Genomic DNA, 23,947 nt, shown 5'->3' on the forward strand with positions numbered 1-23,947 from the left:
TTCTTACCACAGAGCAGGCTGGTACAACACATCATCCTGTAGTGTAATTGGTTATTTAAAATAAAGAGGGCCCACTGGGTTCAAATGGCCAGCCGAGATTAACTGGAAAAGGATCACATCTTCATTCTACAACTGCATGCTAAGAATTTGAGTTTCAGGCAGTTATCACTAAAAGACTTTATTCAAGTTTCAAATAGCCTTCTGTAAATAGTAGAAAAATAGAATCTTCCCTTTACAGATTGATTTGATGCCAACAGTGGCACAAAAAATTACATATCCTTGGAGAGGTAAAACCAGAGTGCATAAAAATGTTAATATTCAGGCTCAGACAGGCTTTAAAACCCCCCTTTGCAGCATTAGAGTAGCACATTAGAGGCTAGTTTTCCCTCACATGGAAGCAAACTCACTTTTTTTTTTTTAAATGTGTTGTGCAAGAATGTGTTCTAGTAAAAGGTCAGATTTCCAGCTGAGATGTTCAGGATCTTGGGTTGCCTGAAGCTCTTCCTGATGGAGGCCCCAGCTCGCTGCTGGCGGCTGTTCCCTCTGACAAGGGAAGGGCAGTTCTAGCAGCAGTGAGCAAGGGCCACCACATGGACTGTCCCGCTGGGCTGATCAGGCTGGGGTAGGGTGAGCCCAGTCCCACGACTCGGTCCGGTTGTGCTGACCATGCCAGGCTGCTGCTGTCTCTTCTCTTCCCTTCCCTTCCCCAGGTGGGAGAGCTCCAGGCTGCGGTCCCTCAGTGGCAGCCCACACAGCTGAATGGAGCACACCAGCTTCTGGGAGATATGAGAGAATGCAAGAATGAAATTTTTTAACTGACAAGGCTTTTTATGTTGCTGTACTGTAAGAACCTACCAAAAATGCAGTGCTCATCATGCACCCCTTCGACTACTTCTAGGATTAAGTATTTGGTAAGAAAACACTCTGGCCCTCCAGTCAACACAGGTCAGGTGCAAGAAAGCCCCAGCCCTGTGTGTCAGCCTTTGAGCCTACCACTGTGGCCAGGAGGAGGAATGCTGTGGTTTTATTGTGTACTGCACCCGTTTCAAGATTTTAAACCAACTTATTTTTTTTCAGTTTTCTGATAAAAGTCTGAGCTTACCAGGGAAGGGCAGACAGGTATAGACTACACCATCCTTAAGCCAGCTTCCTTAAGCCTAGCTTTATGCTAGGGGCAATTTATCTTGCATCTTAAAAATACTTACCACTACTCAGGTGAGAAGGGACCTTTCTGAAGTGCCTACAGCTTACATTTCTCACCCGTTTCCCTCAAGTATTGGAGGGAACCAGCCCACTTCCTCTCCTGCTAGAGCAAAGGAATTCCCTTATCCACTTGTGTGTGTGGAAGCTGGCCCCATGGCTTGTGCCCTGCATCCTCTCATGGCAACTAAGTAGGCAGTCCTGTTTGCTCCAGCCGGGGCAGCAGAGGAAGGCAGGGAAGCTAGCCATGTTCTCAGCAGGGCTGGGCCAGAAGCAAGGCAGTTTCTTGGACTGAGGGATCTTGCTGCTGCTCTGGGGTTAGTCAGCAGTTTTATACTCTAGTCTGAATAGCCTCGGTAATGGTCAGTGCTGAGTGGCAGTACAAGGGGCAGAGTGAAATACCTCATCTCTTCTCATCTGGGACTCTACAGGAGTGCCTGGCTTTGGTCCTGAGTATCTTCTGTCTCGCAGGCAGCAGATGTGGAGGTGTGACTGGCTTTCCCATTCATCTCCCTCAGGGGGTGGTAGAGATAGTTGCCACTCTCATGGCGCCTCTCTGACCTGGCCTTGAGAAAAAGGCCTACGTTTCCCATGGTGCTAATTACCAGAAGCAGAGCCAAGACAGAGGTCATGAAGATCCAGGTTTTTCTGTCAGACAGAAGCAAAATCCACATAAGCAACATCTCTTGACCTGCTTTCACATGCTCCCAGCGTGCAAATGATTTCTCAAAGTTTGTACTCCCTCCTCTGACATCACAAGCTTGCGGTGAGAACATGCTCTGTGAAAGCCTTTGAAAGGCTGCTCCGGCAGCCAGAGCAAATGGCTGTTTTTAGCTTTCCACTCAGTTAACAAGTGACCAGCTGCGCCTGCAGAGCGACTGTAGCTTCACCAACAGCACAGAAGCCATGCTCTGGTGTCAGAACTGCCCTCATCCGTTTGTTGCCTATACAGTGCATCAGTGGGAGAGGAAAGGTGGCTCTCGTTTAACTGTGAGATGCAGAGCACCAGGCTCAGAGCATCAACTGTCACTGGTGGGGGCTTCAGCTCAGCACTCGTCTTAAGGTGCTAAACGCTTAATCATGCCTTCCCTATCCTCATCTTTCCTGTCACGAGAGCTGTAGGTGATACAATGAAGTCAGAACACAGATGCTTTGGGCAATGAAGCAGCAGGTCTCTAAGCTTCACTGACACACGGCTCTGCCACCCAGGAGGTGGTGTGAACAACTCCATCTCACAGCAAGCAGCTGATGGCATGGACTCAGTGTGTACATATACATGTATATGACAAGTATTACACACTTACTCTGACAGAGAGAATTTTTCTTTGCTCCTTCCCTTATTCTGGGAAGCCAAACACCGCCCAGCTGGAAAACAAAGAATAGCGGGAAGAAAGGTAGTATTGGGGGACAGTGTAAAATTCCACTAAAAAAGAGCAAGCTTAGGTAAGATGACAGCCAGCCAGAGCTGGTAACTAAGCAAACACAACATTATGCATTAAAGCTGCTCTTCTAACTTTTTTTTAAGACACAACCACTGTAACCAGAGATACCTTTGTTTAACTGGTCCTGTACTGCCAATTCATAGGTGACATTGCAGTTGCCTGTCTCCCGGTCGCAGGGACACATGTGTTCACATGCACATCGTTTCTGGCAGTTTGGCCCATACCAGCCCATGGGACACTCTAGGGAATTGATTACAAAGAAGTCGGTCATTGTCAAAGCTCCACCTGCTTTGAAACCATCCAGCCTATGACTGCAGCTCCCCCTTGCCCCCAGCTCAACCGTGCCTGCTTCCCCAGCTGCACCAGCTCAGTGCCAGGAAGGATGGGCACACTCAGAACTTTAGGAAAGGCTCAAACCTCAGCTACATCTCACTGAGGTATTTGTGTTGCTTCTGTCACCACAGCAGTCTCTGGCCTTGTTGCTTCCAATGTGTTTTTCTTCCTGCCACATCTGAGCTACGGTCCTGCAGCTTGGGCTCATAAGCAAAGGTGGAGAGGGGGCAGCAGTGGCCAATTCCTAAAGGGAAGCAGTCAGGTTCCCAGCTCTCCTGCAGCCTGACAAAGCTGTTCCGCCTGCCCACCCTGCTTCCTCCAGCCTGAAAGCACCCAACTGTGAGTTAACTGCTATTATTTTGTTTACTTCACAGAGAAGATTTTGTAAAATAGGGATCAGGCTGGCTGGGTGTTCCTAGGCTGAGAAGAAACCATGCACACCAGAAGTTTACACCCACACTGTAATTAACTTGTCCTGTCACCAGAGCAGGCTGTTCAGTCAGGTACACGGGGGGCCTCAAGCACTTCAGAAAAGCTGGAGCTGTTACAAAATCAAGAACATCCCTAGCTCTGTTAGCACTAGCATGTGTACAGCCTGAGTTCAAAGGTCATAAGCCAGAATGGCCCTTTGGAGCATTTCACACTCACTGACCCGGACCACCTGAAGCCCAGGCTGCAGGCAGGGCCTGGTGTGACACCCTCAAGCGAAGGATATTCAAGTACTCATGTTCTACACTCACAAGCTTGGGAAAGCAGCCCAGTTCTTTGGGGCAGAGACTAAACAGGCATCCACAATTTTCTAATGATGAAGAAAACCCTTTCCTCTCCGCTCCTTCCTTTTGTTTTTAGCCAGTTTGGCTAGGACAGGCAAGCCCTTAAGAGATGGGAGCTGGCAGGTTACGCTCCAGCTGTGAAGTTCAGGCCTGAGCCTGCCTGGCAGACTTTGTGCTTGCTTTGCCCACAAGAGGTGGCCCAGATGTGACACAAAAGCCTCTCCCCAGGCCGTTATTCAGAGCAGCCCTTACCTTGCTCACAGCTGGTGCCATAGTACCCAGCCGGGCAGGAACAGGCTCCATACACAGCATCACACGAGCCACCGTTCTGGCACTGGCATTTCTGGGTGCAAGCATCCCCATAGAAACCACTAGCACAAGCTGCAGGAGACAAGCAGAGATCTCGTCAGGGCCCTCACTACAACGGCAAGCAATCCCACCCCATGCTTATACCCCTGGAGTATTCACTGGCACAGGGAGCCAACAGCTGCTCAGAGAACAGAAGCAGAATAAGGAGCAAGGGCTTAAAGTGCTTCGCACCAAGCCAATCTTAAAATGCCCAGGCTCCAATTAACCTCACACTGACAAAAAGGAAAACACTGCTCCCTCTTGGGGAGCCACCCACCACTGCAGGCTGCCAGCCATTAGCAAGTGGTTCACATTACCCTCTTGCTGGCTATGAAGAAGTGGAGTGGAGTGGAGGTCAGCATTACCTTCACTGCAGTTGGTGCCAATCCAGCCAGCATCACACCGGCATCCAGCTGTGCAAACACACACGAACAAGCATTAACAGTAGAGAAAGACTTAGAAATAGCAGGAACTCAAAATTAGGAGCTTCTGCTTCTTGGGGTGCTCTCTTAACTCTCCCTGCCAGGGAACCCACAGAAGAGGAATCCTGAACTCACACACAGGTGAGGTTTAAATATGCAACTCCCTACAGCTGCCAAACACAGCAGAACCCCCTGCCGATGGGATTTCGAGAGATTAACTCTGGGTGAACTATTAGCAACAGCTGCATCCACTGAGCTCTGCCCAGTCACTTCACTGGTGCAAACCTGACTGTGATTTGAATCAGGGAGGTAGCACAGAAACAGGGCAACAGGATTGAGCAGGCACAGAGGAGCAAAAGTTGCATGGTGTACATTATGGCAGTCCTTAGGTGCAAAATGAGTTTATGGAAGAGTAGCAACTGCATACTTGTAAAAATCATGAAGCAGGAGAGTCAAGTAAAGAAGGAACATTAAGGGAGAGGGGCAGAACTCAGCTGCTCTGTCACACAACGTAATACACTGCCCTTCCCATCAGCAGATTTACAAACAAACTGGGAGCACAGCCCCAGGGGGCAGAAAGAGAAACTGAGACATAGAGTTTGAAGTCAAGTCCTATTTACAGGTCCAGTTTCCAGATCTGAGTCCCAGCCTGGCCCTGCTGCTGTCTCCTAAAGGAAACATGTTCTGACCATCTCTACTGCTGCTTCAGATGCTGGAGGGAAAGAGGAGAGCAGTTCCATACACACAGAAGGTAAGACAAGGGCTAAGGCACACAGCACCTGCTGGCTTCCAGAGTCAGGGCATGGGCTGGCCAGACAATCAGCACCGGCAGCCCTAAAAGGCTGGGCTCCTGGGCCCAGGGAGCCTCGCCAACGGATGCTGCTCTCTGCAGCGAAGGAAGCGGCTACTGCTGGTGCCAGTTCATGTGAGCTGCACTCCTTCACACCAGAGTGGGAATGGACTTTGTGAACCAGCCAGGACTGCACACAGCGATGCGCTGAGGTGCCTTGCAGGCAGGTAAGTGATATTCCCCATGTGTACACTGCCCGGGTCTGTGCTTCCCCTAGAGCTACCCACGGGCACCCACTGGCATCTCCGTGTTAGAAGCCTTTGCATACCACAGTGACTTACAGTCGGTGCAGATGCCGTGCAGGCTGCAGTTGGAAGGGCCACAATCCAAGATGTCACAGGCTGGACCTCTCCAGAAGTCCTCAGTGCAGTGGCACTCCCCTTCCACGCAGTTCCCGTGACCGCTGCAGTCCGCAGGTTCGCAGGCAGGCTCGTGTATACACATTATGGTCGAGATGCTCCGAGGGCAACGCCACATGTTGTCAAAGGAGCTGGGGACAGAAGACGGGTCCCATAAGGCGTGCAAGCACTGTGCTGCTCCCAGCCCTACGTGAAACCAGTTGATCTAATGCACAAATTTTCATCCTGATTCACACTGGCAAACAAGAACATTAATAATGGGAAAATATAAACATAAAACTAGATTTGAGTCAATGTTTTAACTAAGTGTTAACTCCTAATGGATAGGAGTCATTTCAAACATGGAATTACAGAAAGCAACATGCAAAGTCTCCCTTTAAGCAGTCCCAGCTTCCCTTAACTTGGGCGTTCAACATGCCTTTTCTTGAATGTTATTTGCTTTGACATAAGTGACGTCGTTGCAGTTATAGCAATGCCTGCCTTTCAACTGTCAGACTGCAAACTGAATTTTAAATGTTTTCATGTTTACAGTCAGAAATGACTAAAAAGCTAAATTTAAAGTAAAATATTCTTTAGGTTCCTTCATGTAAGGCAGGGCAGGGTCTCTAAGTCAGTGTTTCTCTTTCATAATAAAAAGCTGTTGACAGATCTCTGCTAATTCCTGTGAATTTGCAGCTCTGACTCTCCCAGTCTAAGAGCTGTTTCCTTATCTGATTCCCACATCAGGCCACTCAGTGATGTCAAACAGCTTTGTTGCATGTCTGAAAACAGCTAAACTTTAATCCTGGATGACTAAGTGGAAAAAACATGTAGTCACTAAATCGCTTTAAATTTTAGGGTCACTCTCTCTCTCAAAATTTGTCGCTTGCCTTTACATTGTGATCTCCCAGCAATGCAGACTGACTCCCTTGCAGAGCAGAAGGGTAGGACTGAGCTCTGCACACTAACAGGAGCTGCATGGTTACTTGTGCAGCCCTGGACATGGGCTGCCAGCACCTACCAGTGCTCAGACGGATAGCTTGCAAGGGTCCCATTTAAGACCAGCGTTGCAGACCCTCCACCATCCAGGTTGATAGCATTGACAATTCCCTGATGCTTCAGAAATTCAGCCATTTCCCAGAGGTTGACTCTGCAAAAGCAAAGTTGTTCATTGCTCATTCATGCTATTTGACTTCAAAGAAACTGCTATGCTAGAAGCTTGGTCCCTCGCCTCAGTGGAAGGGGGGAAGCTCTCCCACCCCAGGTATGCTGACTTGCTGCCTGGAGGCTGCCTTAGCCTTTTCTGGCTCTGCCAGAAAGACACCAAACAGTGGTGTGTTCAACTGACCTCTTGAGCTCTGCCAGTCTCTGCCTTAAAATATATTACTGGCAGCCACAGAGTCCCTCCAGTTCCAGCGACAGAATTTAAAGACCGACCTTGCACCTGCCCCAAGACCTTACCACAACCCTAGCCTTACCCTCTGGATTCTGTCTGTCCATCCACATGAACCAAGACCAGCTGCCCCTGACGGTCGTGTCCAACTGCGGTCCTGGCTGATATCACATTGATGAACTTGTCAAAGGTTCCTGTGCAGGAGAGGGAATAATTCACACACCAGCTGGGTGACAGAACTGGCTGTTTAGACACATCTGTCTGCAAAACAGCTCCCAGCAAGGAGCTCATCTAAACTGAAACACAATGAGAACAGAGCTCAGGTTCCTCTTGTTCATCCAAGCCCATCTAGGAATAACATTTCCAGAAGCACTCATGTTAAGGTTTTTGTCTGGCACAGGCACAAAGAAGGGGATTCAGAAGCCCTCAGTTTAAAACTCCTGTAAGAGGCATCTGCTTTGAGTTTCTCTGGACAAGTATTAACACCAATCATGCCACCACTATTGACAGTCCTCAGTGAATTCTGTTCAACAACCTTGAACAGGTGAGTGCAGCCTCATCTTGCAGGCAGCCTATTTCTTGTACTGCGCTTGCCGCAGACTCGGGGTAAAATTTGTTTTCTGTAAAAACAGAAGAAATTTGGACCTCTTGAGTGAGTAGCAAACTGCAACTAGACAATATAGTTTCCACTGCTACGCCCTCCTTCCAACAGCCCCATCAGACGGACAATCTATACCTAGGCTGAAGCTAGGCTTTACAATATTTACCTGTGGTTTGAATTTCACCACACTCAGCCATTTGACTCTGACTGACGTACACTTCTCCATCTCTTAGGAGCCAAACTACCCCACTCACAAGCTGCACAAAAGGGTTTGCTTGATCCAAGACATCTTCCTCAGACAGGTAACTAGGAAAGAGAGAGCAGGAGGGGTTACCCACAGTCACAGCAGTCTCATGTAAAAGCCTCTTCTGCTGCCAGCAGGCTCCAGAAGCAGGGAGAAGGGGAGAAGGTGGCTGAATGAAAGCTAGCTACATCTAAAATTAGAGGCCAAGCAGTGTGAAACATCACTTTAGCAGCCACAGTGGACCCTGTTCTCCTCTATTCTGCACAAAACCACTGTTAATGATGGTCCCAGGCCACTGTGCATGAAACAACTGCCAACAATGCGGCCAGTGGACCTGAGCCAGGATAGTAAGGGCAGAGCCATTGCCAAATACTCAGGAGCTGTGGAAGCAGCTGTAACATCTTGCTGTCTGTCAGCTTCCATTCAGCAAAACAGTGACACCAAACAGCTTTTGAGAGGATTTTCAGCAACAGCATCCAGTCTGCCTACAGCTGCACGAGGGGAACACACTGCTGGATGCTACCTACTCCCCTCCGTCTGGGAAAGAGCTTCCTCTACTCTTCCAGACAGCAAAACCTTTCACTGAACAGTCAGACAGTAAAAGTACTGTTCAGCAACCATTTCCATGATCAGGCATTGTGTGTCACTGCAGAATGCTTCCCAAGGGATATTCTTCTCTCAAGAATTAGGGTGCTGACTAACATCTGCCTCATCAGAACCTGATGCTAGGTGATGTTTGCAACTGACAGGAGAAGATAGCAGCAAAGGTTGGGGCTGCAGAGCTGTGCTTTTGCTGTAAGTTCTGCCAGTGGTTTTTGGTTTAAAACTGATTGCTCTATGTGCTCCAGACATGTCTTGTGGGAGCTGGATGCTCAACTTTTAGCTTTTCAGTATCCATGACTGCAGCTGAACAAAGCTTCATGCTTTGTAGGAAAGTGTAATTGAAAATACCTGAATGGAAAACATGCAAAAAGAAATCCCTGTACCCACAGGAAAGGAACACAAAGACAAAATGAACACAGCTGAAAATGGATCAAATTGCACAACAGCTTGAGCATGGACTAATCAACAGTCAGCTTTTAAAGCCTGCAATTATCCATCCTCAGTCCAGGTGGTAGAGGCAGCATCTTTGCTAGGTGGGGGGTAACAATGCGCGCCAGTGCACCCTCCTGCTGCTTGTGATATAGTGTGAAAGCGCCAAATGTGAATTACTTTCCCCACTGCCCTGACAGCCCAAATTATTTACACCAAAACTATTTCTAGTGTCATGTTTTGGAAGCTGCAAAGACACCAAGCAGACAGCAGCTCACACAGTGCCCTGACTCCATTTAACATGGGAGACCTTGCTGGAGCAGGAGAGAAGCAGGGCAGAGCTGAGATTAAGGACTCAACGACGACCTTGCAGCTGCTGTTGGTGCCCTTGGCAGAAGTCCCCTCATTAAAGGGGACATGTCACCAACTCCGCCAGCCCCTCTGCCATGTAAATTAGGGCTGTGGTTCTCAGGGCTGTCAGGGAATGGCTGCACACTAAAGCCCAGGCTTGGTACAGTCAGTTTGGCTTTGCTGAGGTCTGAGGGCACATGGGAGTGGGCTAACAGAAGGGTGGAGAATACAGCCAACAGATGCAGCAGCTTCCAGACTGTTTCTCAGTCTTCTGAGGTGATCAGAAGGACCTCTGGGAACCCTTCTAGGACCTTTAGGGTGCCTGCTGCTGTTGGGGAAGGGTAGCTACTGGGGGCCTTTACTTCCAGCAAGTACTAACAGTTCTGTCAGCTATTCCTCATCAAAGGGTGCTTTGAGCTTTTGTCTCCAGCTGATTAGGGAGTGTCACACCAGGCTGAGACCACAGCTCCCAAGAGTCAAGAGATGTTGCAGCTCATGTGGTGGGGAGCTGGAATTTCTGTACAGGGCAGTGCCTGTGGTCAGCTCTGGTGACACACCACAGGGCACAGTCTCCAGCACCAACTTCTGCAACTATCTCTAGTACAGCAGACACCTCAATTCAGCTTGAGCTGTGGAGGGAGAAGGCAGTGCTCCAGCTCTCAGGCTGCAGGGATACCTGTGCCTCTCGCTGAAGCTGATGGTGGGAAATGGTGTCCTCGTGCATGCTGGCTGAGGAGCTACGCTGCTGGGACAAGGAGCTACAGGAGGAGGTCTGCACACTGCACAGCAGCAGGGATGATGAGAAAGAGATGGACAGATCTTTCCTAATAGCCTGCAGAAACAAAACCCTGAACCCCACAACACCCAGGAGAACCCAGGACCTGTTTGCTGGGGTGGCAATTCCTGTGATGATGAAGGCTGGAAGACTCTGAACTCTGGCACCAGGAGGGAGCTCTTCCTCCACCCAGGTTCAGTGCCCTGGCAGCAAGGAAGGGGCTGGGAGCTCTGTGAAATAAAGTGTCTGTGTTGGCTGAACCTGAAGCCTGCAGCAGCACCAGAGGAGGTGGGTGAGTGATAGGTGGAAGCTCCCTGCTGCGGGGCAGAGAGCCCCCCATTTGCTAGCCTGCCTAGCGAGGTTTGCTGGGGGCTCGGATCTGGGATGTTGTGGGGAGACTGCTGAGACTTCTCCAGCCCCGAGACTGCTATCCCCTGCCGCTCTTCCACGCAGGCACCAACAGCACTGCCAGGGGAATCTAGGAGTGTATCAAGAGCAACTGCATAGCTCCGGGGGTGATAGCCAAGGGCGGCCCAGGTGGTCCTCTCCTCAATCCTGCTGGTGAGGAGGAAGGGTTTGAGAAGCAGCAGATGGATTCTGTGGGTCACTGTGCAAGTAGCATGGCTCATGTTGACAATAGGAATTTGCTTTTTACAAAGCTAGAACCCTCTCTGAGGACTGACTGGCAGAGATGGCATCCACATGACCAAGTGAGGCAAAAGTAACTTCTGTAGAGGCAATCTGGTGGGGAAAGCTTTAAACCAGGAAAGACACAGGAGGGAAATAATCGCCCACAGTCAAGTGAGGAAGCGGTAGACCAGGCTGGCAAGTGAAGGTTACAGGGTCACATGGACAAGAGAACATGAAACAACAAAGTATTAACAAAAGGTGAGTGCACCATATGCACACAAATAAGGAAGTGGTGAGGGGACTCATGGGGAAGCTTTTGCCCTCTTCCTCGAAAATCAGTGGGTGCCTGTGGGAAGTTGTAGAGTAACGCAAGCAGTATAAGCACAAACAGGAGGAATCAGAGGTCTGTGCAGCTGCAGGGCTACAACCTCGCTGGGATCATGCAGACATGGTGGGACAGTGCATGTGACTGGAATGCTGCAATGGATGGATACAGGCTCTTAGGAAGAGCCTGTACCCAAGGAGGGTGGTGGGAGAAGTGGGAAGCAGCTGCCCTTTACATGAGACAGCAGCAGGAACACCTGGAGGAGAGGCAGTGGGGTAGCCCTGTATGTTAGGGAATGTATTGATTGTCTAGAGCTTAATGATGGTGATGATAGGGTTGAGTGGTTTGGGGTAAGATTCAGAGGGAAGGCCAACAAGGCAGGTATCATGCTGGGAGTCTGTTGTAGACCACCCAACTGGGATGAAGAGGCAGATGAAATATTCTGTAAGCAGCTGGGAGAAGTCTCACAATCGCTAGCCCTTGTTCTCATGGGGGACTTCAACTTACCAAATGTCTGCTGGAAATACAATACAACGGAGAGGAAACGGTCCAGGAGGTTCCTGGATAGGAAGATAACTTCCTGACACAGCTGGTGAGGGAGCCAACTAGGGAAAGCGCCCTGCTGGACCTCTTGTTTGTGAACAGAGAAGGACTTGTGGGTGATGTGATGGTTAGAGGCTGTCTTGGGCACAGCGATCATGAAATTCTAAGTTTTCAATTCTTGGAGAAGTAAGGAGGGGGTCAGCAGAACTGCTACCTTGGACTTCTGGAGGACAGACTTTGACCTGTTTAGGATTGGTTGACAGAGTCCCTTGGGATGCAGTCCTGAAGGGCAAAGGAGTCCAGGAAGGCTGGACGTTCTGCAAGAAGAAAATCTTAAAGGCGCAGGAGCAGGCAGTCCCCATGTGCCAAAAGACGAGCCGGCAGGGAAGACAACCGGCCTGGCTGAACAGAGAGCTTGGGCTGGAACTTGGGGAAAAAAGGAGAGTTTATGACCTTTGGAAGAAGAGGCAGGCAACCCAGGAGGACTACAAAAATGTCATGAAGTTATGCAGGGAGAGAATTAGAAGGGCCAAAGCCCACCTAGAACTTAATCTGGCTACTGCCATAAAAGACAGTAAAAAAACGTTTCTGTAAATACATTAGCAACAAAAGGAGGGCTAAGGAGAATTTCCATCCTTTAATGGATGCAGGGAGAAACAGTGACAAAGGATGAGGAAAAGGATGAGGTATTTCTTTGCCTCAGTCTTTAACAGTAAGACCAGTTGTTCTCCAAGTACCCAGCACCCTGAGCTGGAAGACAGGGAGCAGAATGAAGACCCCATAATCCAAGGGGAAATGGTTATCGACCTGCTGCACCACTTAGACACACATAAGTCTATGGGGCCAGATGGGATCCACCCAAGGGTACTGAGGGAGCTGACAGAAGTGCTCACCAAGCCACTTTCCATCATTTATCACCAGTCCTGGCTAACTGAGGAGGTCCCAGTTGACTGGAAGTTAGCAGATATAACGCCAATCTACAAGAAGGGCTGGAAGGATCCAGGGAACTACAGGCCTGTCACTCTGAACTCGGTGCTGGGGAAGGTTGTGGAGCAGATCAGCTTGAGTGCCGTCACGTGGCATGTACAGGACAACCAGGCAATCAGGTCCAGTCAGCATGGGTTTGTGAAAGGCAGGTCCTGCTTGACTAACCTGATCTCCTTCTATGACAAGGTGACGCACTTAGTAGATGAGGGAAAGGCTGCAGATGTTGTTTACCTGGACTTTAGTAAAGCTTTTGACACCATTTCCTACTGCATTCCCCTGGAGAAACTGGCTGTGCATGGCTTAGATGGGTGTACTCTTTGCTGGGTAAAAAACTGGCTGAGTTGTGGTGAATGGAGTTAAATCCAGTTGGCAGCCAGTTACAAGTGGTGTTCCCCAGGGCTCAGTACTGGGGGCAGTTCTGTTTAATATCTTTATCAATGATCTGGATGAGGGGATCGAGTGCACCCTCAGTAAGTTTGCAGACAACACCAAGCTGGGCAGGAGTGTTATCTACTGGAGGGTAGGAAGGCTCTACAGAGGGATCTGGACAGGCTGGATCGATGGGCCAAGGCCAACTGTATGAGGTTCAACAAGGCCAAGTGCCGGGTCCTGCACTTGGGTCACAACAACCCCATGCAGCGCTACAGGCTCGGGGAAGAGTGGCTGCGAAGCTGCCTGGTGGAAAAGGACCTGGGGGTGTTGGTTGATAGCCGGCTGAATATGAGCCAGCAGTGTGTCCAGGTGGCCAAGAAGGCCAACAGCATCCTGGCTTGTATCAGAAATAGTGTGGCCAGCAGGACTAGGGAAGTGATGGTCCATCCCCCTGTACTTGGCACTGGTGAGGCTGCACTTCAAATACCATGTTCAGTGTTGGGCCCCTCACTACAAGAAAGACACTGAGGTGCTGGAGTGTGTCCAAAGAAGGGCAACGAAGCTGGTGGAGGGTCCAGAGCACAAGTCTTACGAGGAGCGGCTGAGGGAACTGTGGTTGTTTAGTCTGGAGAAAAGGAGGCTGAGGGGAGACCTCATCGCTCTCTACAACTACCTGAAAGGAGGTTGTAGCGAGGTGGGGGTCAGTCTCTTTTCCCAGGTAACAAGCAATAGGACAAGAGGAGATGGCCTCAAGTTGTGCCAGGGGAGGTTTAGATTGGATATTAGGAAAAATTTCTTCACCTAAAGGGTTGTCAAGCATTGGAACAGGCTGCCCAGGGATGTGCTTTAGTGGTGATTGGCAGTGCTAGGTTAACAGTTGGACTTGATGGTCTTAAAGGTCTTTTCCAACTTAAATGATTCTATGATGCTGCCTAGGCACTGACCACAAGCTAACTGAGGGCTTATGGGATAGGATTAGAGCTCTGGCAGATCAGTGTGGGTGACATCATGGGATCTCTGCCACAGACTGCCTGGTTGAGAAATAGTAGATAAAACTTTCAGAAAACTGGAAAAAGCCTCATGTTCACAGGCCCTGGCACTTATGGGGGACTTTAACTCTCCTGGTACCTGCTGAAAGGGTGTCCTGGTTTTGGCTGGCATAGAGTTCATTTTCTTCTTAGTAGCTGGTACAGCATGCTTTGGATTTAGTGTGACAATAATGTTGATAACACACTGATGTTTTAGTTGCCGCTAAGTAGCGCTTATCCTAAGTTAAGCGTTTTTCAGTGTCCCATGCTCTGCCAGCAAGCAAGTGCACAAGAAGCTGGGAGGGAGCATGGCCAGGACAGCTGACCCGAACTAGCCAAAGGGATATTCCATACCATAGAACGTCAGTCACGCTCAGTATATAAACTGGGGGGAGTTGGCTGGGGTGGGGGTGGATTGCTGCTCGGGCATCAGTCAGCGGGTGGTTAGCGATTGTATTGTGCATCCCTTGTTTTTGCTTGGATTTTATCTCTTTTTTTTGTTTTTATATTCCTTTTTATTATAATTATTATATTTTATTATTGCTATTATATTGTATTTTACTTTAGTTATTACACCATTCTTATCTCAACCCACGAGTTTTACTTCTTTTTTTTGATTCTCTTCCCCATCCCACTGGGAGGGGGGAGGAGTGAGTGAGTGAGCGGCTGCATTGGTGCTTAGTTGCTGACTGGCCTTAAACCACGACAGTCCTTTTTGGTGCCCAATGTGGGGCTCGAAGGGTTGAGATAACAACCGATCTGACCAGAGCATGTTAAAACAAATTTGTTATAAGCATTCATTATATTAGTTTAATAGTCGCTGGTCACAATGTTGACTTATTGGCTCTTAAGAGTTGTCGCGCTCATTCTGAGTTATGTTATGTATCACCTTACCTGTGCTGCTGCTTATCATCCGTGGGAGGTGGATTAAGGTTTTCACTTTGTTGTACTATGTAACACTGATTTATGGTACGATAAAATTATCCGTCATGGCACTAATCTGGTATTTGTACTCAGCATTGCTGTCATCTCTGTACTTCGGGAGCCATCTATCGGAAACTATTAATAATTACACCCTTTACCTTTTCTCCACGGAGAGCCAACCTATGGGGTAGATGCCTGCCTTCACCTTCCCCTTCTCCTCCAGGCTAATTACAACAATGTTTGAGAATTTTTAATATCCTTGGAACGTTAAAACTAACATGGTCCTATTGCTAGGAACTAGCATGTTCCTGAATGTGGTTCAGGCCTTGTTTAAGGTTAAACAACTATTTAAGAGTATCTCCCAGATACCAGAGTGGCAGGGTGTGTGGAATACCATGGGCAAATGCCTAGGGCAGTGGGCACCTCCAGTGTTTTAGAACTTCACCTTTGATCAAGGGCAGAATCCTGAAAAACTAGTAGAACATTTGGAAAAAGTATGCTGTCACCCTGACAATTCCAGGGAGACACAAATCACTGCAATGTGCTGGGGCCTGGCCTGTGCCTACCGAGCCCTGTTCAACACTATTCAGTACCCTTAAGGGGAAGAGAAGGTCTCTGGATCTGAAAACAAAATGACAGGCACTGTGGTTACTCCAACCCCTGTGACAGGCTCTGTAGCTGAACTAGAGAACCAACCCGTGCCAGTATCAGTCACCCCTGTAGAGAAGAAGAAATACTCAAAAAAACCCCATCTTGCTTAGCAAAGGATGAAGGTGAACCAGGATCATCACGAGAACAAGAGGAAGAGACAGAACCAGAGATAATCATCCAATCCCTATCCCTGAGTGAGCTGTAAAAAGACTTCAGCTGTCATCCAGGCAAGCACATTATCACCTGGCTGCTCCAATGCTGGGATAATGGAGTCAGTAGCTCGGAATTAGAGGGTAGGGAAGCCAAGCAGCTGGGATCCCTTTCTAGGGAAGGGGGCATTGACAAAGTGACTAGGAAAAAGACACAAGCCCTCAGCCTCCAGAGGCGACTTCTGTCAGGCATGAGGGAAAGGTATCCCTTCAAGGAAGATATTGTATATCAACCAAGCAAGTGGACTACCATGGAGATAAGTATCTAGTATCTGAGGGAAATAGCTGTGCAGGAGATGGTTTATAATGACCTGGACAATGCGCAGCTACCCACAGATCCAGATGAAGTCCGATGCACACAACCCATGTGGTGGAAGTTTACATGGAGCGCACCATCCTCGTATGCCAAGTTGTTGGCAGTAATGGACTGGAAAGATGAAGAGGGACCAACGCTGGATGAATTGGCCAGCCAACTCTGGCAATACAAAGAAAGTCTCTCTTCCTCCCTCATCTCAGCTGTGGAGAAACTGCCAGAGATACTAATCGAGAAACTGTCCTGAGAGTTCCAGTGATTTGAGGGCAAGTTCTGCCTCCCACATGCACAGACCAGTATCTCAGCTATTAGGAATAAGCGTCCCTCTGGTCAAGAGAGAGGACATAAAGGTACACACCACGAGGTACCCTGTGGTCCCACCCGTGTGAACACTGAGAGGATATGATGAAGTGGGATGGAAAACTACCTTGGCCCTAGATGCATGGGTATGTGAATTGCAAGGAAAAACAATCACAAATGAGGGTTCTTCCAGGAAAATTGCTGCTCCAGTCTCTGGTGGGCAGTGTGAGCAGTGTGCCAGACAGAGTGGAAGGGCTGATCTTACTCCTGATCCTATGAGAAGGAATTCTAATCCATTTTTACAGGAAGTGAGTGGAGAATCCTATGACCAGGACTAGAGGGGGCCTGCCTCCACCCAGGTGAGGGAGAGGGACAACCAGGTTTACTGGACTGTGTGGATTTGATGGCCTGGCACATCACACCCACAGGAGTACAAGGCTCTAGCAGACACTGGTGCACAGTGCACCCTAAAGCCATCAAGCTACAAAGGGGTAGAACCCATTTGTATTTCTGGGGTGACAGGGGGATCCCAACAGCTAACTGTATTGGAGGCTGAAATAAGCCTAACTGGGAATGAGTGGCAGAAACACCACATTGTGACTGGCCCAGAGGCCCCCTGCATCCTTGGCATAGACTACCTCAGGAGAGGGTATTTCAAGGACCCAGAGGGTACCAGTGGGCCTTTGGTATAGCTGCCTTGGAGGAAATTAAACAGGTTGTCCACCTTGCCCAGTCTCTCGAAGGACCCTTCTATTGTGGGGTTGCTGAGGGCTGAAGAACAACAGGTGCCAACTGCTACCATAATGGTGCACTGGTGGCAATATCGCACCAACCAAGACTCCCTGATTCCCATCCATACGCTGATCATCAAATGGAGAGCCAAAGAGCGATCAGCAGGACTTGCTCATCTTTTAACAGCCCCATATGGCCAGTGTGAAAGTCTAATGGAGACTAACAGTAGGCTGTTGTGGCCTGAATGAAGTCATGCCGCTCCTGTATGCTGCTGTGCCAGACATACTAGAACATCAATATGAACTAGAGTCAAAGGCAGCCAAGTGGTATGCCACAATTGATATCGCTAATGTGTTTTTCTCAATCCCTCTTGCAGCAGTGTTGGCCACAGTTTGCTTTCACCTGGAGGGGCATCCAGTACCCTTGGAATCAACTGCCCCAGGGGTGGAAACAGAGCCCCACCATTTGCCAGGGACTGATCCAGACTGCACTGGAAAAGGGTGAAACTCTGGAACACCTGCAATACATTGATGACATCATTGTACAGGGCAACACAGCAGAAAAAGTTTTTGAGAAAGGGAATAAAATAATCCAAACTCTCCTAAAAGCTGGTTTTGCCATAAAACAAACTAAGGTTAAGGGACCTGCACAGGAGATCCAGTTTTTAGGATTCAGGAATAAAATGGCAAGATGGATGTCATCACATCCCAATGAATGTGATCAACAAAATAGCAGCTATGTCTCCACTGACTAGTAAAAAGGAAACACAAGCTTTCTTAGGCATTGTGGGCTTTTGGAGGATGCATATTCCAAATTACAGTCGGATTGTATGCCCTCTCTATCAAGTGACTTGGAAGAAGGATTTTAAATGGAGCCCTGAGCAATGGCAAGCCTTTGAACAAATTAAATGGGAGATTGTTCACGCAGTAGTCCTTGGGCCAGTCTGGGCAGGAAAAGATGTTAAAAATGTGCTCTACGCTGCAGCTGGGGAGAATGGCCCTACCTGGAGCCTCTAGCAGAAAGCAGTGGAGGACACCCGAGGCCAACCCCTAGGGTTTTGGAGTCAGGGTTATTGAGGATCTAAGGCCCACTATACTCCAACTGAAAAGAAGATACTAGCAGCATATGAAGGAGTTTGAGGTGCCTCGGAAGTGGTTGGTACTGAAACACAGCTCCTCTTAGCACCCTGACTGCCAGTTCTGGGCTGGATGTTCAAAGGGAGTGTCTCCTCTATGCATCATGCAACTGATGCTACATGGAGTGAGTGAGTTGCACTGATCACACACCACACTCAGATAGGAAACCACAGTTGCCCAGGAACTCTAGAAGTGACCACGGACTGGCCAGAAGGCAAAAATTTTGGAATATCATCAGAGGAGGAGGTTGACAGGTGCTGAAGAGGTCCAACTGTATAATAAACTGCCAGAAAATGAGAAGCAATATGCCCTGTTCACTGATAGGTCCTGTCACATTGTGGGAAAACATTGGAGGTGGAAAGCTGCTGTATGGAGTCCTATATGACAAGTTCCAGAAACTTCTGAGGGAGAAGGTAAATTGAGTCAGTTTGCAGAGGTGAAAGCCATACAGTTAGCTTAATATTGCTGAACGAGAAAAATGGCCAATACCTTATCTCTATACTGACTCACGGATGGTGGCAAATGCCCTGTGGGGGTGGTTGCAGCAATGGAAGAAGAGCAACTGGCAGTGCAGAGGTAAAGCCATCTGGGCTGCCGCACTGTGGCAAGATATTGCATCCTGGCTAGAGAAGCTAGTGGTAAAAGTATGTCACATAGATGCTCATGTACCCAAGAGTCGGGCCACTGAAGAATGTCAAAACAATCAACAGGTAGACAAGGCTGCTAAGATTAAAGTGGCTCACGTAGATCTGGATTGGCAACATAAGGGCGACTTATTTATGGCTTGGTGGGTCCATGACACCTCAGGCCATCAGAGAAGAGATGCAGCATATAGATGGGCTCATGATCGAGGGATGGACTTGACCACAGATACTATTGCACAAATTATTCGTGAATGTGAAACGTGCTGCAGTTAAGCAAGCCAAGCAGTTAAAGCCTCTGTGGTATGGAGGACAATGGCTAAAATAGAAATATGGGGAGGCCTGGCAGATTGACTGTATTGCACGCTCACAAACCCGCCAAGGCAAGCACCATGTGCTCACAATGGTGGAAGCAACCACTGTGTCCTGGTTTTTGGCTGGGGTAGAGTTAATTCTTTCCAGTAGCTGGTATAGTGTTATGTTTTGGATTTAGTATGAAAAGAATGTTGATAACACACTGATGTTTTCAGTTGTTGCTAAGTAATGTTTAGTCTAAAGTCAAGGATTTTTCAGCTTCTCATGCCCAGCCAGCAAGAAGGCTGGAGGGGCACAAGAAGTTGGGAGGGGACACAGCCAGGACAGCTGACCCAAACTGGCCAAAGGGGTATTCCATACCATGTGATGTCATGGCTAATATATAAACTGGGAGGAGTTGGCGGGGGGAGGAAGGGGGCAGATCGCTGCCTGGGAACTAACTGGGCATCGATCGGTAAGTGGTGAGCAATTGCATCGTGCATCAGTTGTATACTCCAATCCTTTTATTATTATTATTGTAATTTTATTATTGTTGTTATTATCAGGACATTGTTGTTATTATTTTATTCCCTTCTGTCCTATTAAACTGTTCTTATCTCAATCCACAAGTTTTACTTCTTTTTCCTGATTCTCTCCCCCACCCCACTGGGTGGGGGGGAAGTGAGCGAGCTGCTGCGTGGTGCTTAGTTGCTGGTTGGGGTTAAACCACGACACAACGGATGGCTCGAAACATATCCCGTGCCTCATGCCACCGCCCGGAACACTATCCTGGGCCTTGAAAAGCAAGTCTTATGGCGAACGGCACCCCAGAAAAAATTGAGTTGGACAACAGGACTCATTTTTGAAACAACCTTATAGACACCTGGGCCAAAGAGCATGGCATTGAGTGGGTATATCACATCCCCTATCAGGCACCAGCCTCCAGGAAAGTCAAACAATACAATGGACTGTTAAAGACTACATTGAAAGCAATGGGTGTTGGGACCTTCAAACATTGGGACACACATCTAGCAAAAGCCCCACCTGGTTAGTCAACACCAGAGGACCTGCCAATCGGGCTGACCCTGCCCCATCAGAACTTTTACGTACTGTAGAAGGGGATGAACTCCCTGTAGCGCACATAAAAAATATGTTAGGGAAGACAGTCTGGGTTAGTCCTGCCTCAGGCAAATGCAAACCCATTCGTGGGATTGTTTTTGCTGAAGGACTTTGGTGGATGATGCAGAAAGATGGGGAAGTCCGATGTGTGCCTCAAGGGGATTTGATTTTAGGTGAGAACGGCCAATAGATTAAATTGTATGATGTTGATTGCTATATAATCCTGCCACTGTATGTCATCATTATTATAATTGTTAAATGCTATATCAATGGTAGTACAATAAGAATCACTTAGATTAATGAAGAATGAACTTTGATAAAACTGAGCAAAGCGCAGCAGTGATGGAACCAGGACTGACTGCATGCAACAATCCAACATTACACATCATCCTCCTGCTGTGCCCATTGTCAACCACCTGCTGCACCACACCAAAGCCCGATCCTGCTCTGCTGACTGAGCAGACTTTGCACCATGCCGCCTGCCCAGAGAGATTGTTATGACAGATGGAACCCAAAGTCATGGACTGAATGAACTCAACAGACATTTTATAGAGATGGCCCATACACTGCAGGAATGATATCTGTGTGTATGTATTATAAGAGAGGAAAAGTGGTGGTGATTAATTGGAAATGTATTGGAAAGTGTGGGATCTGGGCATGACATAAATGATATAAGGGGTGGATATTGTCCTGTTTTCGGCTGGCATAGAGTTAATTTTCTTCTTAGTAGCTGGTACAGCATGCTTTGGATTTAGTGTGACAATAATGTTGATAACACACTGATGTTTTAGTTGCCGCTAAGTAGCGTTTATCCTAAGTTAAGCGTTTTTCAGTGTCCCATGCTCTGCCAGCAAGCAAGTGCACAAGAAGCTGGGAGGGAGCATGGCCAGGACAGCTGACCCGAACTAGCCAAAGGGATATTCCATACCACAGAACGTCACACTAAGTATATAAACTGGGGGGAGTTGGCTGGGGCGGGGGTGGATTGCTGCTCGGGCATCAGTCAGCGGGTGGTTAGCAATTGTATTGTGCATCATTTGTCTTTTCTTGGGTTTTATTTCTCTCTCTTTTTTTTTTATATATTCCTTTTCATTATTATTATTATTATAGTTGTTATTATTATATTGTATTTTACTTTAGTTATTACACCACTCTTATCTCAACCCACGAGTTTTACTTCTTTTTTTTTTTGATTCTCCTCCCCATCCCACTGGGAGGGAGGAGGAGTGAGCAAGCAGCTGCATGGTACTTAGTCGCTGGTTGGGCTTAAACCATGACAAAGGGCAACACAGCAGAGCACAGGCAATCCAGGAGATGCCTGGATTTCTACTTAGCAGTAAGTAACTTAACGTGAGACAAACTCTTCTACTGTAAAGGGTGGTCAATCACAGGAACAGGTTTACCCAGAGAGGTTGTGGAGTCTCCATTTTTGGAGATGTTCAAAACCCAATTCGACATGGCCCTGAGCAACCTGCTCCAACAACACCTGAGCAGGGTGTTGGACAAGGCACCTCCAGAGGTCCCTTCCAACCCCAGTGTTTCTGTGCTGCAGCCAGAGCAGTTACATAGTCCACCCTGCCTCTCCTCTGTGGGGAAGACAAAGACCTCTCCCCCTTCTACCATAATCAAGGGTACCTGTTGCATGTTGGGAGAGGAGACACAGGAACTTAAGCAGCTAGAGATCATCAGATAACTCACCCAGCTTCTCTTCATCCTAGGACAAAAAGCCAATGGCCAGAGAGATAGCTCAATGGGCTACAGGTAGGACATCCCTAATTTCAGCATTCAAAGCCTGCTTCTACTCTAACTGGGAGAGGAAAGGAGGCAGTGCCTGGGCAGTGCTTCCTGCCTCAGCGATGCCTACCAGTCTTCAGGGAGGAGGAAGCGCTCTCCAAACAACCCCCAAGTTCTTACCCGAACACCATGGTGCCATCCTTCCGGATGCCAAACTGAGCGTTTTGCAGGCCTCCAGAGTTTTTCACCAGCTTTCCATCACTCACAACGTTCCCAAGACACTCTCCGGTTCCCATGTCAAAGTACCCGCCGTTCTGGGCCACGAGACACTTCCCGAGCTTTGCGGTTTCTTCCACGGGGGCTCTGCGTTGAGCCTGGCAGCCTCCCACACCGCCCGGCTCTAGCACAGAGAAGGTCCTCAGGGGGTTCCTCACAAAAGTGAAGTGGCCATAGACCACCTTGTGGTCCTTGCCCTCCGGGGGGATGTAAGAAACAAACGTTCTGGTGGTAGCCACTGGGCCGCCCGTCCTGTTGTCGCTGGGCCAAGTTTCGTGTGTTACGTTGCCGTACTTAAGGGGCTGACAGTCTCTGACATACCTGTGGTTGTGCCGCGGGCCGTGGCGGGAGGGGAAATAGGGCTGCAGCAGAGGGTCGCCGGGGGGGGCTCCTGCAATGAGAAGATCCGTTTGCCCCAAGGCTGCCCTGGCAGAGCCCGTCTGCAACCCTGCGCGCTGGGACACGAGCTGCTCGCCTCGGGGAAGGCCTCACCGACGTCCCGGGCCCTGCTTCCCCCCTCCCGCCGGGCAGTCCCCGGTACCGCTGTATCCCACCCGGCTTAAGGGGGGGCTGTCTCGCTTAGTAGCCCCACCACCAAGCCGACCTCGGGACACCGGCTCGGCGGCGCCCGGCCAGAGCCCCAAGAGCGAGAGCGGAGCGGCGCTACGGGCCGGGACCCCCGGAGCCCTGTCCCTCTGCCGCCCGCAGCGGGACGGCAGGGCTGGCACCGCCACGGGCACCCCCGCGGACACTCACCCGCCGCCGCGCGCCGCCTGCAGCCAGCCGAACGCCGCCAGCGCGGCGGCCACCACCGCCCGCCCCGCCGGCACCGGCGGCCGCCGCCCCCCGCCCGCGGCCCCCGCCGCTCTGGAAGCCGCCATCTTGGCGGGCGCTCAGCGGGCGGGCGCCGGTAGCCCGCCCTCTGCCGCCCGGCGGCCGTTTCCCGCCCTTTCCCGCCGCCCCTCAGTCAGGCAAGGCCGGCGGAGCCGGGAGGTGGTCGCCGCGCCCGGCCCCCGGTGTGTGCTGCGGGTGCGGTCTGTGCTCAGCCCCGTGAGCTAAGAAGACATTTACGACTAGAAAGATGGGAAGAACTACTTTTAAAGTCTGTTGTTTCGATAATAAGCTGTGGCCTGTCCCCGTACGGTTGATGTAGAGGTGTCTGAACTGGCTTTAGCCTCAGGGAGGACATGGTCTCCGTTCTTCAGAGTCTGGCATTTTCCCATCACCATCTCTGACAGATTCTCACAGACAACGACGTAAATACGGCCTTTACAGCCACTACAGCTTCATCATCTTCATTTGGAGGATTAGGATTTTGTCCATTTTCCAGCAGTAAAAAATAACTAAATTGGGGGTGGTGGTGACGGGGGGTGACGATATATTTAGTCAGCTCCAGAATTTCCTAACGGTAACTTCAGTGGCTTGGGTTCTGTGATACCCCTTGGCTAACAGTTAGGACGAAAACTCTCGGAGAGCCTTAGTTTACAAATCTGGAAATTTTTGCTTTCAAGAAATATCCAAGTCAAATACATGATTAAAAAAAGCAAATCCTCCACTCCTGTATCTGCCTGTAAGGTAATTATTTTTTCTAACCAGGAACTATATGCCAGACCCCTCATTTTCAGTAAAAA

The 23,947-nt window shown here is 49.2% G+C and overlaps 1 protein-coding gene across 1 annotated transcript; it reads right to left on the reverse strand.

The window, feature by feature from the left end:
• Positions 1-162: 162 nt before the first annotated feature.
• NAGPA (N-acetylglucosamine-1-phosphodiester alpha-N-acetylglucosaminidase) lies at positions 163-23,505 on the reverse strand. Its single transcript, XM_030002402.2, has 13 exons — positions 23,459-23,505; positions 23,073-23,278; positions 22,221-22,707; positions 7,867-8,006; positions 7,185-7,293; positions 6,728-6,856; positions 5,650-5,858; positions 4,462-4,509; positions 4,001-4,129; positions 2,751-2,882; positions 2,505-2,565; positions 1,603-1,848; positions 163-776 (listed from the first exon to the last, which is right to left on the reverse strand). Exons 1-12 carry the CDS (start codon positions 23,503-23,505, stop codon positions 1,626-1,628), a joined length of 1,920 nt encoding a protein of 639 aa, XP_029858262.1. The 3' UTR covers positions 163-776; positions 1,603-1,625.
• Between the last annotated feature and the right edge of the window lie 442 nt (positions 23,506-23,947).

Source organism: Aquila chrysaetos, chromosome 25, assembly GCF_900496995.4.
Source record: "Aquila chrysaetos chrysaetos chromosome 25, bAquChr1.4, whole genome shotgun sequence".
NCBI lineage: Eukaryota > Metazoa > Chordata > Aves > Accipitriformes > Accipitridae > Aquila > Aquila chrysaetos.